Source organism: Mastacembelus armatus, chromosome 1 (assembly GCF_900324485.2).
Source record: "Mastacembelus armatus chromosome 1, fMasArm1.2, whole genome shotgun sequence".
Taxonomy (NCBI): domain Eukaryota; kingdom Metazoa; phylum Chordata; class Actinopteri; order Synbranchiformes; family Mastacembelidae; genus Mastacembelus; species Mastacembelus armatus.
This window is the reverse complement of record NC_046633.1, coordinates 25,837,335-25,855,929: the sequence shown is the minus strand read 5'-3', so window position 1 is coordinate 25,855,929 and position 18,595 is coordinate 25,837,335. Positions and strand designations below refer to the sequence as shown.

Below are 18,595 nucleotides of genomic sequence, written 5' to 3'. Positions count from 1 at the left end.
TCTCACTTGAACTGCCAAAACGTTTGGCCAATGTTGGTGTCTGACGTGGATTTTCTGGGTTAGAACAAAAACAACACATTTTTCAGGAGTAAAAGATTTTGAAGCATACGGTTGGCAGCAGCAGTGCATGGTTTCTGTGTCAATAAATCCAGTAAAAGACCAAAACCAACAATAAATCTATCCTACAAACAACAAACAAAACTATAAATGAGCTACACATTTGCACTAGGCGACTGGTTTCTTCATTCTGAAAAACATTTCAGACACATTTTTTAGTTGTCATCTCATCTCATCTCTGTTTTCCGCTATTTTATGTGCCCAACTTCAGTGTTTTATATTCAGTTCAGCAGGTCATCATCATGCGCCAGAGAAACAATAAACAACCAAAACAATAAACGAGTCCTAAATAGAAGCATTTTCACCTCCTGTTTGAGTAACATTTACTAAAAACTGCAATCCCCATCTGTTTTAAGCATCTGTTTAAATTAGTTGGCATTTTATTTAGAATAAATCATATATTTGTGACCTGTTTTTAATGATTTATCTGCAGTTTATCTTTAGTGCAAACAGCTTTGGGCTGAGTGCCACAGAGAGTTGGGAAACAGAATATAGTGTTGTGAGACAGACTAACATGTTGTTGGTTGGTATCTTTTCATGGCACTTGTTGACAGGAAAAATAAAGAATACACAGTTTAGTTTGAGGTCCTGTGTGGTCACGTTCATTGTGTGGTCACGTTCATTGTCCGATTGCAGCATTTCTCTAGCTCTAGCTTCCAGCCTAAAGAGTGTTCGTATTAGAAACTCAAAAAATATATTTTTCTGTGAATTCATGTTTTGCTATTCTCTTTTATTTGTCTTCATATAACCCTGAAATAATGACAAGCCACACCTCGGTGCAGAAGATGGAGTGCTTGCTGCTGTGTGTCCTCAAGCTAAACTGTCTTTGTTTCAACTAATCCTTGCTAGGTATAAACAGCATGATTTGCATATGTCGACTTATTCTTTAGACATTGATGCAAATACCTTTGACTGAAACTCATCTCTTGGTGTTAAAGCAAAGCTTTTGGTGTTTGTGTGTCTAAGTGGCTGCCTGTGAGCACTTTCTGTGTGTGCTTGAATGTGTTTACTCCAGTGTGATTTTTAAGGAGGGCCTGCATACATGTGGCTGTAGAGTATTTTGATGTTTAAAGTATATTGGCTATGTGCATGCATGTCTGCATGAATGTGAATAAGTACATGATTGGGTGTGTGTGCTGAATGTGTCTGCGTGTGTGCAGCAGTTTCTTTCCTCACAAAACTCTGATTGACAGCAGCCATTAACAGTATTAAGTCCAAGTGGGCCAGTGCTCCCTCTAGGAGTCTTCAAAGCCCACTGTCACAGGGGAGAGCAGGAAACATACTGGCAACCTACAGGGGCTGCATCTGCATTGTGTGTGTGAGTGCACTGTAAGTGTGCATGTGTGTGAGAGAATGCAGGAGACTCAAACATAGATATAAATGTGCATAGCGGTAACATACAGGATGCATGTGCACAAGAAGAAAAGAGAGCTTGTGTCTGTGAGTGTGTTGTGAGGTAGCTTAGCAGTGTAGTAGTTTCTGTCATATAAAGTGAAACAACTGAAATTTCATTGTAAATGCATTGTGTGTAAAAATGTGTCTGTAAGTGGAGACGTGACACCTTGAAGAACATATAACTTACAGCACAGTGCTGCAGCAAACACCTTCTATCTTAACAGGCTTGACTTATCATAGCAGGAAAAGCACAGGCATTAATAATAGCATTAACTATGGATCTATTCTATTTATCTGTGTCAGTAAGTCATGACAGCAAGTCTTCATGCTCAATAGTATGATAAAACAGAAGGAGCTGAATGGAATTCAGGCACCATTCATGTGATTATCTATCTTCACAATAAGGACAGGTATGTTGCATATTTCCACTACATTTTAAAACAGTGTTTGACAGTCAGTCTTCAGGCATTAAACTGAGAGGATGGTTTGTTGTTTGTTTTTCAGTGGGCAAACTGTAATGAGTAACTTATTGCAGTTCTTTAGGTAGCTTGCTCACGAAACTTGTGTTTCGTTTGTTTAGTTCTGTATTATGTCAGTCCTATCTTACCAATTGTAATGGGAGCAAACAAGGTTGAGATGAAGAGCAGGCATTGGGTCCACATGATGTCTGAGGTTGACCTGGAAGTAGATATGAAGGTACTTCCTGCTGAGCCCAGACGTTCTTATGGTGAGCTGTTTCTCTCACAGCTCAATGCTCCAGACACCATACAGGCCTGCAAATTGATACACAGAGAGGATTTGCTCACTTGGGTGTCATATCCAATACAAGTTAGGTTAAAATGTGTATTGAATATGTCTGTATATAGTGACCATATCACAAAGAAATGAGTGTCTAGTTATATTAACAGTTTATCAAGTGGCTTATGACAGAGAACCAATAGCAGCATTCTCTAAAACAGCATCTGTAAAAAGCTGTATAAATATTTTCTTTCCAACAACAAAAATATGTTCTGTTCATCATTGATAAACTGCTTAAACAACAAACTCTTCAAAAGTTTAGGCAGCAAAGGAAAAGATTTCCTTCACAGTCTATTGCTTCGTTTACCTACATCAGATTGATGTTTTAACAAACATCGGTGTAGCTTCCTGTAGACATATGTCACTGGACTGTAATCAATAATTATCTTAAATTGACACTGAGAGAAGAAGAAAGAGCATGGAAAGAGTAAGAAGCTGAACAGAAAAGCACATGGTTTTTACCTTTAGCCCTCCAGGTAAATGCAATATAAACAACTAGATTATAAAGAATATACATAATTTCAGAAAAAAGCTGTATTATAAGTGAAAAATTATTTTGTAGGTTTGGGGTGAAGGTGGTGCTGAATAGTTACATAATCAAAATCAATAAATAAAACACTGTACTCACATTATCTGCAGAACAATCTCTAATTCCTATTGCATTTGTTTGAGATACACCATAATTAAGCTGTTTAAATCATCTTTACCTGCCTTTAGAAAATTATTATCTTGAACATTATCTGGCAGTTCTTTCTTTAATAGATTATAAAGGAATGAAACAATTACAGCTTACTATAACTGAGATAAAAATGAGATGATACTGAATATGCAACACTAACAAGAATAGGAAACTTTGCACAACAGCCCATATGTCAAGTAATCCATAAACAACAAGCCTGTTGGATGCAAGACTAAATGCTAAATATTTATCTTGTTTAAAAAACATAATATAGTGGTTCTTAATGTTTGTATAATGATGCTGCAGTCTTTAATAAGATTCACTTCACTTGGCATTCCACATCAGTATCGAAGTGTGAAATGTATTGATGTTATAATCTAATTGTTCATTTCATGGTCTATCAGCGATAAACAATTTATAAGACGATGGTCTCTGAGTTTAGTTATAGCAGTGGCAGACTGGTAAACATCATTTCACTCTCCTTCTTCAGAACTGATTAGGATGACCAGAATTGTTCAACCACTTACCAAATTGCCCATTCGCTCAGCCAATAACGCAATCACTTTCCACATTCCTGAATCCACATTTTTTACTCATTGCAGACTAAAACATTTGCCCTTTTACTCTGCAGAAGACTCTAAGTTCTTCTTTTGTATGATATTTTTAAGTCTACAAAAAAGGTCACAGCATCACTCAGCCATTATGAAGCAAACTACTAGATGTCAAATAAACATAATTTTTCATGGGACTAGTTCAAGCATAACAGCAGCCTTATTTTGTGGCTTAATGTTTACAATTTTAGAGAAACTCTGCCCAGCTTCATTAAGCAGGCATGTAAAGCTCATGTGTGTCTGACTGAAAGATTGAGTGAGGGAGGCTGCAGAAATTTGCAACAGTCGGGGGCAGATTGAGTAAAGCAGACAGCCAAAGCCATGGGAAATACATCATGTGGAACAGAGACTATTGATCAGTGTGACCACATCGTTTTGGGCCAGCAGAGACTAAGACAAAAGCCAGCTATCTCTGCCATGCCATGCAGTGAAGGCAAATAGCTGATTTGGCACCTCCTTAGATATTTTTGGACAGCCACAACTGGTCTTAAATTTTTTTTTTTTAAACTATTTTTATTTATAGAAACTGTCAGAATCAGAATGGCATAGACCTTTATATAACCACCAGAAACACTGTGTATACATAATGCATCTTTTGAACATCTACTGTGACAAAAGGCCTCATGATGCAGACAGGACAGACAGATGTATATACAGTACCCACAGGGCCATACCAGAGACAAGCAATAAGATAAGAGCTTACCGCTGTTTTTTGTGTACTCTGTTCTGTTTAGGATGTCAAAATAAATCTTTGAAACTGAACATTAATTTACAATTATAGCGATTAAACAAACAAATATTCATTTCAGCAACAATCATAGAAAAACTGTGTTTGTATTTCAGCATAAAACACACATTTTATAGTCTTTGTATCTGGGCTGTTATAATAATGTTTCTAGTTTTGAATGTGAGATTCACTAATACAAATTAAAGGTAGGAACACCCTTCAATTAAAATTTTCTTTTAATGTGTAGTAACAAACTTAACCTGTGATTTTGAGAAATATCACATGGTGGTTTGGGATTGGACATTTTTCCTTTGTTTATATGTGAATTCTGGCTGTATTTTTGACACCAAAGTCTAATTTTCAATAGAGTCAAAATGGCAGCATGATTTTGTTACAGGAGCCTTCAAAATAAGCTTACCTCGCTTCACTTAAGAAATCTATCAAATCATCAATCATCTATCAAAATATCAGATTCCACTGGTGAGTGATTTCATATGAGCCAACAGGTCCTGACAAATCCTAATAGCACCAAAGTGATAGAATCAACAATACACTACACTGCTTCAGTCTTTCTTTTGCTTAAACAACTCAACAAGCTGCCCCATTTTGATGGATTGGTTCCTAACTTGGTTGAACATGAGCAATCTGACCAGCTGTCCCCAGCTACACACAGGAGGCATACACTGACATATGGCCGGACGTCACCAGCCTCAGCATTTCACTGTTCCATAATTCAAAAGCTATTGCATTGCCCCGTATGCTCCCCTGCCACCTCACCCATCACTTAATTAACCCTCTCATTTCCAGCATGGTACCTCCGCAGGCAATAGTACTGCAACAGACTCTGATGAGACACACACATATGTTCCCTTTATAGTGACCAAGAAGTTGGGTTTCTTTAACCTGTTTTCTTTCATTATCTCAATTGGTTTACTGGTTAATATATTATGAATAACCAGGCAGTAATTGTGCTAATTATCAGAGCATATGTGATGTGTTTGCTCCCCATATTTATCTGTTGATCATGCACACCAGGTTTGGCAAACATCATATGTCCTGTCTGAAGCCACACACTGTTAAAATGACAAAATGATCCAGCCATATATTTCAAAAGAACTCAATATTTCCTATCTTGAGCTAGTTATCTCTCAGTGGAGACCTTCCCTGGCAGATAAGCAGCATCTGCATAAAACTGAGAAACACATGAGCTAATAAGCCGGATCAGACCAAAACAAATAGTTGTCCCTGGATCCACATCCTTTGATTTACCTGCTGTTTCCATCCATCTCCGCCCCAGTTATGTCTGTTTGTATACTTGCATTAATCATTCCAAAAATTAAACATGCAATAAATTTTATTCCCTTTCAGGTTTATTTGCTAGCAAACCATATTGTATATAAAATGTACAATATGTTTAACAAAAAAGGTTTAGAATTCATATTAGTATGATCTTATGTAAATATTTTGTAATAACAAATATTTTAGTCAATCTTCTTTCCAAATGGTGTTCATGCATAAGTGACTTTTCAATATAATATATTTTCCTTCCCTGAATCTTCATTTCCTACAGCGTCGGCATTACCGGAGCTGTTGGTGAAGCCACTACTTTTACACACTATATTGCATGCATCCATAAACTAATTGATGTTGGGTTGATTCTGTACACCAAAGCAGCCTGATCCAATGTGTGTGTGTGTGTGTGTGTGTGTGTGTGTGTGTGTGTGTGTGTGTGTGTGTGTGTGTGTGTGTGTGTGTGTGTGTGTGTGTGTGTGTGTGTGTGTGTGTGTACAGTCCCCTAACAAGAGTCTTGCCTGTCACAGCACTCCTCAGTTGGGGATTCTTTCTAACCTAATGAGTGCTGACCAGTCCAGGCTACCTTGTCAATGCATGCACCCCACACATACATTTACACACTTACATGCTTATCACTAGGAGACCAGATGCCCTACCCCCTCGGCATCCAGGCAGAGTCTCAAATATGTTAAACGTTGTGTTTGTGGTCTATACTGTGTTTACGGCTAAAGGATTCTAGCTTCCATACATGTGCTATTTAGATGTATGTACAGAGGTGGGTCACATTAGGAGAAGCTGTCAACACAAAAGATTGTAGTTTAGCTTGAACAATAAATCAGAAATGTGATTTCTACACAAATTCAAGAACTTTGAAGTCCATCTGTAACTGTATTTTCATTTCTCCCTAATTAGAGTGGAGGGAAACCAGGAGGAATTCTTCATTTATGACAGTTTTGAAAGAAAACACGGTTCTCATTTGTAAAATCACTTTGAAGAACTAATTTTTTAAAATATGTGTTGACAATGCAGTCTGAAGAGACATTTGATGTGCTTGTTCATAAGAATACACTAATAAATATGTATATCTTCAAACCTTATACACATGCATATTTAGTCATATTAAGTTGTGCAGCAAACTATATTACATGAAAAAAGCCTCAGCAGCATTTGCATTTCTTTCTCATCATTTAGTTTTTCTTCACCTGTTCTTTTTCCCCTCTCTTTCATCTCTTGAATTGTTCATTCTTTGCTCTGCTGGAAAGAAGCCTACCCGAAACAAAGCTCAGGGGGCCATGCAGCATGATCAGTAAAATGGCATGTGTATGCCAAGCTACGGTAAATTACCTCCAGTTGGCTTGCTAAGGTAGGTTTAACCACCATGGACTTTTTCTGAGTGTGTGCGCGCTGGTGTTTGTGTGTGACATGCAGAGGGTTGGAATGAGGTTGTGTGGGTGACAAAGTATGAGTGGATATGGGAAGTGTTTGCATTGAAAATAATTAGAAATTATCATCAATACAGGTAGACAGGGTTTACTCCGGGTACTCCGGTTTCCTCCCACAGTCCAAAAACATGCATGTCAGGTTGATTGGTGACTCTAAAATTGCCCGTAGGAGTGAGTGTGAGTGTGTGAGGTTGTCTGTCTTTGTGTGTCTATATGTGGCCCTGCGACAGACTGGTGACCTGTCTAGGGTGTACCCCTGCCTTCCACCCGAGAGAGAGCTGGGATAGGCTCCAGCGGATCCCCGTGACCCTGAACAGGAAAAGCGGGTATAGAAGATGGATGGATGGACAGGTAGACAGGCTGGGAGAATTTTGATTGTGAGTGACCATTCACGCACATACACAAATTCAGGTAGCTAATTTGGCATTAGTGGCGGGGTTCACATACAAGACCCCTCGGACCACATTAAAATCACAATTAATATGAGTCCATGTCACATGTTTGTGCCAGACAAATCTTAACGCAACAAAATTACCTGTCAGTGTCAATGACAGGACTTTAGCACTGTGTCTTATGTATAATAGAAAGTTTTATTCTCACGACTCTCTTTTTATATTTTTTGGGAAATTTAACCTAAGCATATATTCAATTTTAACATACAACAGTGACTGTTCAGAATAGTTCAGAATAGTTTAAAACTCTGGACTGATCACCTCATCCTTCCCCTTTATGTTATACATTCTATGCCCATCAGAAATTTGCATCTAGGGAGGCCCCGGCTTTGACCGGACTACTGCAGTTTCCACATGGCTGCCTCTGGCTGTTCTGAGATGCTCTCAGAAATTCGATGCACCGAAACCACCGTGAAAATCCACCGCCGACGACCTTGTCTGTATGGCACTCCCGTTTTGATTCCTCACCACCTAGTGGCTAGACACCACGGTCTGTTCTACTCTGCTCTGCTCTGAACTTTCTAATGCTTCAGTCTAATCAACTTTATGCCACCCTCCCTCCCTCATGAGACAAGACAGGATTAAAACAGAGAGATATTACAGGAAGAAGGAGGAGGAGAGGTGGAGGAGAGGATGACGAATACACGGGGGGGGGGGGGGGGGATGCAGGGGATGCATGTATGAGGACAGTAAGAAAAAAGGGTGAAGAAGACTAAGAAGGAAAGATGAGATAAAGGAGGAGTGACAGAGGGATGGAGACAGAGAGGACAGTGGGATGCGGTGAGAGAGAGGCAGTGCCAAAAGCGATCAGAATGAGCTGAGTAGTGTTTTAAAGCAAGTTCATAACCTAAGGCATATATCTTTTTACTCCCTGTACAATCGTGCCATCAAGTATTTGGACCACGACTCAAAACAAAACCTAAAGAGCAACAACATTACAATCGCCTGCCTAATATTGTGCACGTCCGCCCAGTGCAACTAAAAAGGCTCTGACCTTTCCTGTGGTATCTGACACCAAAACATTAGCAGCAGCAGATCCTTTAAGACCTGTAAGTCACATGGTGAGGCCTCCATGGATCGTACTTGTTTTTCAAGTACATCCCATCTCTCCCCAGTTAAATAAGCCACACTGGGTTAGTAGAGCTTTCACACATCAGACCCCCTCTTCTCAGCATTAGTATTTCTGCAGTTACTGCTAATTGCTTTTGTGAGGCAAAACAGTATAGTAGTATTACTCATCAATGTTTTCCATCAATTCTATTCATGACTGATCAATATTAGTCTTGTTAGAATACACTGTTATGTGTAAGTACCCTCAGTTAATGACAAAGCAAGAGAAGCAAAAGTAAATAAATGAATACACAAAGCAAACAGCTATGCCACATCTAAACACACACACGTTCATTCATATTCACATGCATGTGCAGCTTTTTAATTCTGCATGGCGGCACAGCTGAGTAACCTTTACGGAGGAAGTTAATAGTTTACAAAACTGCCTCTGATACAATCAATTATGTCAACTAGAGATGCAGTGATGTTGATTCCACTGCCACTGCTGTTGTTTTCCTCCCTTTGATTCATCGGTCTTCTCCTTCGTACCACCCTTTTTTGCCATCTCCTTCTCGTCCTTTCCATGCTGTGCTCTAAACCCAGTACTGTCACTACAAATCCATCAAAACCATGCCTTAAAGCCACAGGCGGAGAGAGGCAAAGTTTGTGTGTATGTGACTGTTTGTGGGTGAAGAGAGAGAGAGAGAGAAAGTGACCCTGTACAGTACAGAGAACAGCCACCTCAGCAGTGAATGATGCTACATGAAAGAGGAGGCAATGCAGTCAAACAGGCAGGATACAACACTCATGGCCTAGATTTAAACCCTCATGAAAGGCCTGGCTCAATTAGCAGGAGAAAACACTCAAATGTTCAAATGTACTCTCGCTTTTGAGCTTTTTCAACCATTTATCAATTATTTTTTTCAGTCCTCTTCACTTCCTCTGTATATTTTCATCTCCATTGTTATCCTCCATCCAGCCTTGTTTACTTATCTGCTATTAACTGTTCTTCCCCTCATGCCTTATTCTGTCTTTTCTCTGTATGATACCTCCTCTGTCTCTTCTATCTTTTACCCTCAATACAATTCCCTCTGTTGGACTACTAAAAAAGATTTAAAACATTTGCCATCTTCAGTTCCTCTATACCCATTGTTGTCCATTTCAAAATAACATCACATAAAAGACTTTTAAATGTTCTCAAGACTTAGATAATAAGATTCCTACTAAAGCAGCATGTGTTTTTCCTCTCCAAATGCTTCATAAATTTCAATACTTTCCCTGAAACACAAACACTATTTCAAACTTTCAAAGATTTGGTCTGAATCAGCAAGTAAAAGTTCAACTGTAGATTCAGTTTGGGGGAAAAATATGTTTTCTGCATAAGACATTAGGACCAAACATTTGCCTCCTGCATTACAGAGCAGATATGAACTCTGTATATCAGAGTCTTGAAATATTTATTCAAAAAGGCCTTTCTGGCCCTTACTGGGCCCTGTTCATAATTTAATAATGCATAAGCAGCAACACTGGTATATAAATATAAAAAGAGGCATTTAACACTGGATTGTCTAACTGGTGAGAAAATGGCATTGGAAATACAAGGAGATCTATCTAAGAAGAGAGTACATTCATTCACAAACTGCCACCTTGACTCCTGCTTAAGGAAATGCATTAAACAAGAAACATCCTTCACAGACATAGTGCAAAAACATTAAAACTACAACCGTTTTTGAGTCTCTTTGACGGCTGTGCTGCTCAGAGCACCGATGTGTGTAAAATATCTCACAACAGACGTCCTCAGTGATATGGAGATATTTTTCAGTAAACCCTTTTGTTAGACAATATATTTTCACTTTCCATCCACAAACAAAAGCAAAAACCTTAAAGTTAAGAATAGATTTCCTTCAAAGTTTACTGGGACTGTAGAAGAGCGATGGTGGTTATTCAGAGCAAGAAATGCACATAAAACATTAATAGGAAAAAATCAAGACTTATTACTGTTCCCTGCTGAGCTTAGGCTTTTCTGCTCCCAGGGCAAAACATGCTCAAACCCTCATCAGTCTCATGAAGAAAGCTATAAATATCTGCATTTTATCAAATGTTTGTCTTTCGGCATAATTTACCTCCCATATGCACTGCATTCTCTCCCTTTATAAAGATTTTAAACTGTTTGAAATCACTGTTCTGTGATCACAAGGCAATGAGGTTATTTTCTTTACTGACACAGACCACTGTTGCATCTGTTGCATTTTTTGCTTTATCCATCACTTTTCTCAAATATCATAAAATTGATGATACAATGAGATCTGGCAGGATGTATGGGTGGTGATTTTGAAGCAATCAATGGAGACAGCAAAGGTAAACACAGTGCTAAATGTCAGCTATGGTGATTGCACTGCCACAATATCGCCTCAGGGCGAAAGACCCAAACAACCAAAATCAATAATCTAATCATTTCATATTCAAATCACGCAGGCTAAAGGTCTGGATCTTATTGCAGTTTTATGTCCCTGGTGTGCTGATGTATTCCAATCAAGAAATCAGAGTGGGCAGATGCATTGAAAATACAGTAACTCAAAGGAGCAGTGGGTGGACCACGTTTCTTACTGTGGATCTCTATTCTGGTATAGATTTTTGAATGTTTATAGTTTTCTGTATGTGAAGCTGGGATTCATGAGATGTTCTGTATTTTATGTACAGTACAGTACATACAATACAGGTGAGTGTGCCTGTTCAGTGGTTAGGGCTGTTGCCCCTCAGCTTCAAATCCATAAAAATAAATAAAAGTCTTATTTTATTATACTATCGTTGCATGGTTAAGGCCACTGACTTCAGTGCGGGGAGACCAAATGGTCGGGGGGTTCAAATCTCGACCAGGGCATCACCGGTGTGGGCCCTTAGGCAAGGTCCTTAACGCTACTAGCCTACCTCATTACATATGAGCGATAGAAATACTGGAGTCATACTGGCTCGGACGTCAACAAGGTCCGCGTCAGGTGCTGGGGGACCAGGGCAACCTGATGAGAAATGGGCTACTGGAACAAGACACTTGTGGACAAGGTCAGGGGGGAAACAACACCATCCCCACCCGAGATTGGGTATCAAACCCCAATGACAAGCCCCAACACTCTCAACACAAGAGCAGCTGACCTGAGAGTGAAGATCGTGAGCAAGATGGACACCTGGAACCTACGCAGCCGGTTACCAAGACTAAGTGAAGTACTCTCTGAAAGTCTACTAGAAGATGTGAATGCAGCATTACGAACAATCCCCACTGTGACCATCACCGAGACCAACAAGCTGATATACACCACGGCAACAGTCATCCTTGAGATGCTTGGCCACAAAATACATTCCACCACCAAGGAGCAGTACCCTGCATGGAGAAGGAGGTTAGAGGCAAAAATAAGGGCAACACGGAGAGAAGTTAGCCAACTATCAGAACTGCAGAGAAGGGGGATGAAGTTGGGTAAGAAATACAGCAGGCTGTCCATACCAGAGGCCCTGGAGACTGCCAAACAACGACTCACAGCCCTGGCCACACACCTGAAGAGGTACACCAGAGAAATAGAAGCACGGAGAATAAACAGGATGTTCTCCACCGAACCATCCAAAGTGTACTCTAAGTGGGAGGGCAGTAACACGAGAACAGACCCACCAAGGCTGGAGACTGAACAATACTGGAAAAACATATGGGAGAGGGAGGCATCACATAAAACCAATGCCCAGTGGCTGGCAGACCTGAGAGCAGACCACAGCAACCTCCCTGAACAGGAACCAGTAACCATCACAAAGGCAGATATCCGAGAAAGGGTCTCAAACATGAAGAACTGGACAGCACCGGGGCCTGACGTGATCCACACCTACTGGCTAAAGAAGCTAACTGCCCTCCATGAGCGCCTGGCAGCTCAAGTGAACCAGCTGCTAATGGATGGGGCTCACCCAGAGTGGCTAACTGAAGGCAGGACAGTCCTGATCCTGAAGGACCCCCAAAAGGGAGCAATCCCATCCAACTACCGTCCGATAACCTGCCTCTGCACAACATGGAAGCTCCTGTCGGGCATCGTAGTGGCTAAGATGAGTAGGCACATGGCTCAATACATGAGCGGGGCCCAGAAAGGAATGGGTAAGGACACCAGGGGAGCAAAACATCAACTACTGGTGGATAAAGCGGTCACTCGAGACTGTAAGACCAGGCAGACCAACCTGTGCACCGCCTGGATTGACTACAAGAAAGCCTACGACCCAATGCCTCACACATGGATCCTGGAATGCCTGGAGCTGTACAACATCAATAGTACCCTAAGAACCTTCATAAGGAACTCAATGGGACTGTGGAAAACAACCCTAGTAGCCAACCTCAAGCCGATCTCACAAGTCTCCATGAAGTGCGGCATCTACCAAGGAGATGCTCTGTCCCCGCTGCTGTTCTGCATAGGCCTGAACCCCCTCAGCCAGATCATCACTAAGACGGGCTTCGGATACCGACTACGAAATGGGGCAACCATCAGCCACCTCCTGTACATGGATGACATCAAGCTGTATGCCAGGACTGAGCGAGACATCGACTCACTGATCTACACCACCAGGATTATACAGCAACGACATTGGAATGTCATTTGGACTGGTGTGGTCGAATGATAACAAAGAGAGGGAAGGTTGTCAGGACTGAAGGAGTTGAACTCCCAGAAGGCAGCATAGCGGATGTTGAGGGAAGAAGCCGCAAGGAAAGTAGCCACAGCCAAATACCTACAGAGAGTAAGGCAAGTCCTAAGAAGTCAGCTAAATGGGAAGAACAAGGTCCAAGCCATCAACACCTACGCCTTGCCGGTCATCAGATACCCCACTGGCATAATAAGCTGGCCAAGAGAGGACATAGAAGCCACTGATGTCAAGACAAGGAAGCTCTTCACAATGCATGGAGGACTTCACCCCAAATCCAGCATCCTGAGACTGTACACTAAGAGGAAGGAAGGAGGCCGGGGACTGGTGAGCATCAGAGCCACCATCCAAGATGAAACAACAAGATCCATGAGTACATCAGGAAGATGGCCCCAAGCAATGGAATACTTAGTGAATATCTCAGGCAACAGAAGCCCGATGCAGAGGAAGAAGAGCAAGAACCATCATGGCAGGACAAACCCCTGCACAGCATGTACCACCGACAGGTACAAGAAGTGGCTGATATCGAAAAGTCCTACTGGTGGCTGGAAAAAGCTGGACTGAAAGACAGCACAGAGGCACTAATCATAGCAGCACAAGAACAGGCCTTGAGCACAAGATCGATAGAGGCCGGGGTCTACCACACAAGACAGGACCCCAGGTGCAGGCTGTGCAAAGATGCCCCTGAGACAATCCAGCACATAACAGCAGGTTGTAAGATGCTAGCAGGCAGAGCATACATGGAACGCCATAACCAAGAGGCCGGCATAGTGTACAGGATCATCTGTGGGCTGGAGGTCCCAAGGTCAAAATGGGACACACCTCCAAAGGTGATGGAGAATGACCGAGCTAAGATCCTGTGGGACTTCCAGATACAGACCGACAAACTGGTGATGGCTAACCAACCAGACATAATAGTGGTGGACAAACAGCAGAAGAAAGCCGTAGTGGTAGATGTAGCAATCCCAAGTGACAGCAACATCAGAAAGAAGGAACATGAGAAGCTGGAGAAATACCAAGGGCTTAAAGAAGAGCTAGAAAAGATGTGGAAGGTGAAGGCAACAGTGGTCCCCGTGGTAATCGGCACCCTCGGGGCTGTGACCCCCAAACTGGGAGAGTGGCTCCAACAGATCCCAGGAACAACATCAGAGCTCTCAGTCCAGAAGAGCACAGTGCTAGGAACAGCTAAGATACTGCGAAGAACCCTCAAACTCCCAGGCCACTGGTAGAGGACCCGAGATTGAGGAAGACACACACACACACCAAACATAGAGGTGAGAAGGGAAATTTTTTATTTTTTTTTTATATATGTATAGAGAGAGAGAGAAAGTAGCTTCTTTTTTCATAAAGTTACAAAGTCCAAATAAAAGAAAACTAGGGTGTGCTGTTGTACATACACTACTTGTTTCATCAAAGCATAATTGTGCCAGTGAGAAATATTTGATCAAAAATTTATCTTACGCTGCTCAGATCTCATATTCAGGTTGTAGCCAGAGGTCTTGAACATTGATTCCCTTTTAAAATAGTACTAAATATAGATAGTTTCAAGTTCCGACAGAAACATGAGTTGAACGTGAAGGTTACATATGAAAGCCAAGTCATATCTGTTAGTGTAATAATATAGTTAGTGTTCTGTTATAAGGGATAGACAAGGTTGGCTTATTTATTTCTTCTGTTTCTTTACTGAAAAGTGTAAATCTGACACCTAAAAAAAATCACATATGCTTTCACAGTTACATAACCTTTGACCAAGTCTTACATCTTTTCTTAAACTAAATGCTGCATAATGCACTAGAGTGACAAAGTATAATTAAGTACTTTTTATGCTTCTTAATGTATCAGACATACATGCAGTTTTTAGTGTATATGTCTGAGGGTCTTAGAACTTAGAAAGTGTTGGTATTTTTAAACATAAACTCAAAACCTACATTTTTAGTCGGGCTATTAATGGTTAGCATTATTAATATTATTGTTACTGTTACTATTATTATTATTATTATTGTTGTTGTTGTTATTGTTTATTTGGCCTTATTTTGGTATGTCAAACCACTTTAAATTGCATAACCTATATGAAAGATGCCTTTTAAATAAAATGATTGATTCATTGATTATCAGACCTTCTACTGCCCACAAGAACGGAGCTAACATAGACTTGTGATACTTCACTAACTTGTATTTTTGTTAGAATCTATGTGCCAAAATAGAACAACAAATCTCTACAGTATGTGATAGGGATAATTGAACTGGTAAATAGACACATGGAGGGAAAACATCTGTGACTGCATCTGCTTATCATCACACCAAAGCCGTTGAAAATCTACATTTACAATATACTCTACTTTACACAGTTAGCACCGTTCATAAGCAGAACACCACAAATAGGAGAAGACAGTAGGGAAGAAAGAGTGATAGTAGCTGCAGTAACTTGTTTTGTTTCACACAAGCGTTTCACACAAATGAGATGGCTTATACTACCAGGAATACAGTGGCCTTAAATAGATGCTTTCTTCCAAGTTGTTGACATAGAGAATCTCTGTGGGCAACTCCCTGTTGTCACGTGTGTGTGTGTGTGTGTGTGTGTGTGTGTGTGTGTGTGTGTGTGTGTGTGTGTGTGTGTGTGTATGTCTGTGATGTGGCGGGTGTGTGGGGGGTTGTACCACTGCACTCAGGTGGCAATGGATTTGTATTTGTATGTGGTGTATGTGTGTCTGTCACGCATTTACGTCACTGTGCATGTGTGTTAGACAAAGTGTGGAGGTGTGTGTGCGTTCACTCCCCTGGTGCCCTATCTCAGTCTTAGGAGGGAAAAAATAGTGCACAAGGGACAACCTGGTATCTTTAGCATAGTCAACAGGATACTCAGCCACCAGACACTAGACATGGTTAAACATCAGACATCAATGATAACATCAGACATCTGTAAATTAGCAATGAAACAACACCACTCATACCTCAAAACTCAAAAGGCATAATCCTCATTTACCGTGGCTTATTGACAAAGAAGGAACATATCCATTTTTGCATGAATGGCTAAGGGGGAGTAGCTGAGCTGGACCACATTCACGCATTAACACATTCACACCTGGGACCTGGTACAGCACATCCACACTGTCTCGCGCTATTGGGCACTGAGCTGTTCCACTGGAACAGTTAAAGGTTAAGTGCCCAGAGGTCACAGCACTGATGGTAGTTGTTGGGAGATTTAAACTGCCAGGACTTTCACAGCTCCTGTGCTTCTCAAATTTTAAATCATGACCTTTCAGTCACAATCTCATTTCCGAGCCTATCTGTTACAGCAGGTCAATACATGGCCGCTGAGGCTAAAAGCAGAGATGTGCAAGTCCAAATGAATACCTCGGTGCACCAAGATTTGTACCTCTTTTGTGGCTAGATAGATAGATTATACATCAACAAAGCAACTAGTCATTTCAGTGTGAAATTATTGCTGTGATATTATGGGAACACATTTTCCAATATTAATATATATTATAAAGGTGGCAAATAATCACACAAATGTTCAAAACAAATGCGTTCAAACTCATGTTGAAAATATGTCTATACCCTTCATATGTGCAATACCAAAATTTTAGAAAATGTTGCTTCTTGTTAATTACAGCTTGTTTGGAATCATTTACCTTGACAAGAACAATTTGATGTAAAAAAAAAATCACAATTAGTTCAACACAATGAACACTAAAAGAAAAAAAAATCTATCTCATGTATAATTTGTTTCAAAGTACTTCTTGGTCTGACTATTTACCTCTATCAACAACAAAACAGTTTATGTTATCATGGTATGATGATTCTATTAAAAGTCAAGTAAATTACAGCACTAATTCATCGCCCAGCCCTAATAGATCTGAGTGATGTTTAGTGGTTGCCCTGGCAATTCTGTTCTCATTCCTCAGTTTCCTGCTACATTACACTTTCTGTCAGGTCTAGTGTTTCAGAGACATCTGCTTCATGCCCAGCCCTGGGTGTATTTATGTGTGTATTTGTGTTGCTGTGAGTTTTTTTGTGCATCTGTTTGTGTGCACACGTACATGTGTGCACACAAGGGAGGAAGACTGAGTCTAATTGCACAAGCCCATCTGCTGATTCTGGAAAACAGGCTTGCATCTTACAGACACAAACAGTGCAGACAAAAATACACTGGCACAGACAAACACACACCACAAGTGCCTGCCTCAAAGCCTTCAACTTGGATCCTGGACAATCTGCACCCATTCTCTGGTGGCTGTACACGGCATTGACTGGCATGGTTTACAATATGGACTCTATTGTATCATGACAAAGGCCTCCCCACTCAAGGCAAAGGTCACATTATAAGACAATAAAGCCTGTATTCACAGGGGGCGGCATCAGGGGGGCAGAAGGGGGGGCACACAGTTTGTGTGTGTGTATGTGTTACATCTGCTATAGCTAGACTTTTAATTATTTTCATATATCTATTTTAATTGTGTCTGTTTTTATAATATTCTTTTAATGATTGGACTTCATTAAGGAGAGGAAATTATTATTATGATAAACAATAAGGTCATTTTTTAAATTAAACTTCATACCTAGCTTTAAGAGGGAGTGTGTATGAATTCAGTATGTTCAGATCTCTATCCGTTATCTCTCCATGCATGTGTACTGTACTGCCAGGTGACTCACTTTACATGTTCATGTTTAACCAGTGACACTGATACAGATTGTATCAATCTGCACTCTCATTAGTAATGTGGTAAATGAAAATTGTGTGTTTGTGTGCGTATCGAACAGGAAACACCTGTTTCAACCAGAGGGAAAAAAGAAAGCACATCCCACATATGAAGAATGATATATCCCCTTTGCTGTTGTTCTTTCTTTTGACTCATTGTTTCACTGAAATGACCCATGATATCACAGAATAAGATTTCAAAGCAAGCATTCAGAGTCCTGTGAGAGTCAAGGAAGGAAAGCATGCCGGATGACACACACCAGACAGGAAGTGCATTAAACTGTAGACACACGCACGCACACACACAAAATAAGGTTACATAATTTTAAAAAATTAAAATTACAAAAAATATATAGATAGAAAGATAAATAGAAAGGATGTGAATAAAAATTTCAAGTCAAAAACACAAAATTTAAGAAGCATCAGCCAGCCATGGTAACACAACCACTATTTAAAAAACAACATTATTCCCCTCTCCAAAACAGTCAGTGTTTTCATATTCACAGATGCCACTCTGAAATTACAATACTTGTGCCACACATGACCTTGTGTGTTTTTTGTATTTTTCTTATTCAGGTTTTAGGACACTTGATTGAAATTACCTTGGCCATTAATAGATAAAACTTAACGAACTACATACCAAGCTGTAAACCACCAAGGAGAGGAA

At 40.4% G+C, this 18,595-nt stretch overlaps 1 protein-coding gene across 7 annotated transcripts in view; it reads right to left on the bottom strand.

The window, feature by feature from the left end:
• adgrl3.1 (adhesion G protein-coupled receptor L3.1) overlaps positions 1-18,595 on the bottom strand; it is a 130,932-nt gene that overhangs the window by 99,082 nt on the left and 13,255 nt on the right. For all 7 annotated transcript variants that reach the window (XM_026303337.1, XM_026303345.1, XM_026303342.1 and 4 more), the window contains one exon: positions 2,120-2,285. In XM_026303337.1, the coding sequence (XP_026159122.1) occupies positions 2,120-2,174 (55 nt within the window). In that variant the 5' untranslated portion in view covers positions 2,175-2,285. The remainder of the gene's footprint in view (positions 1-2,119; positions 2,286-18,595) is intronic.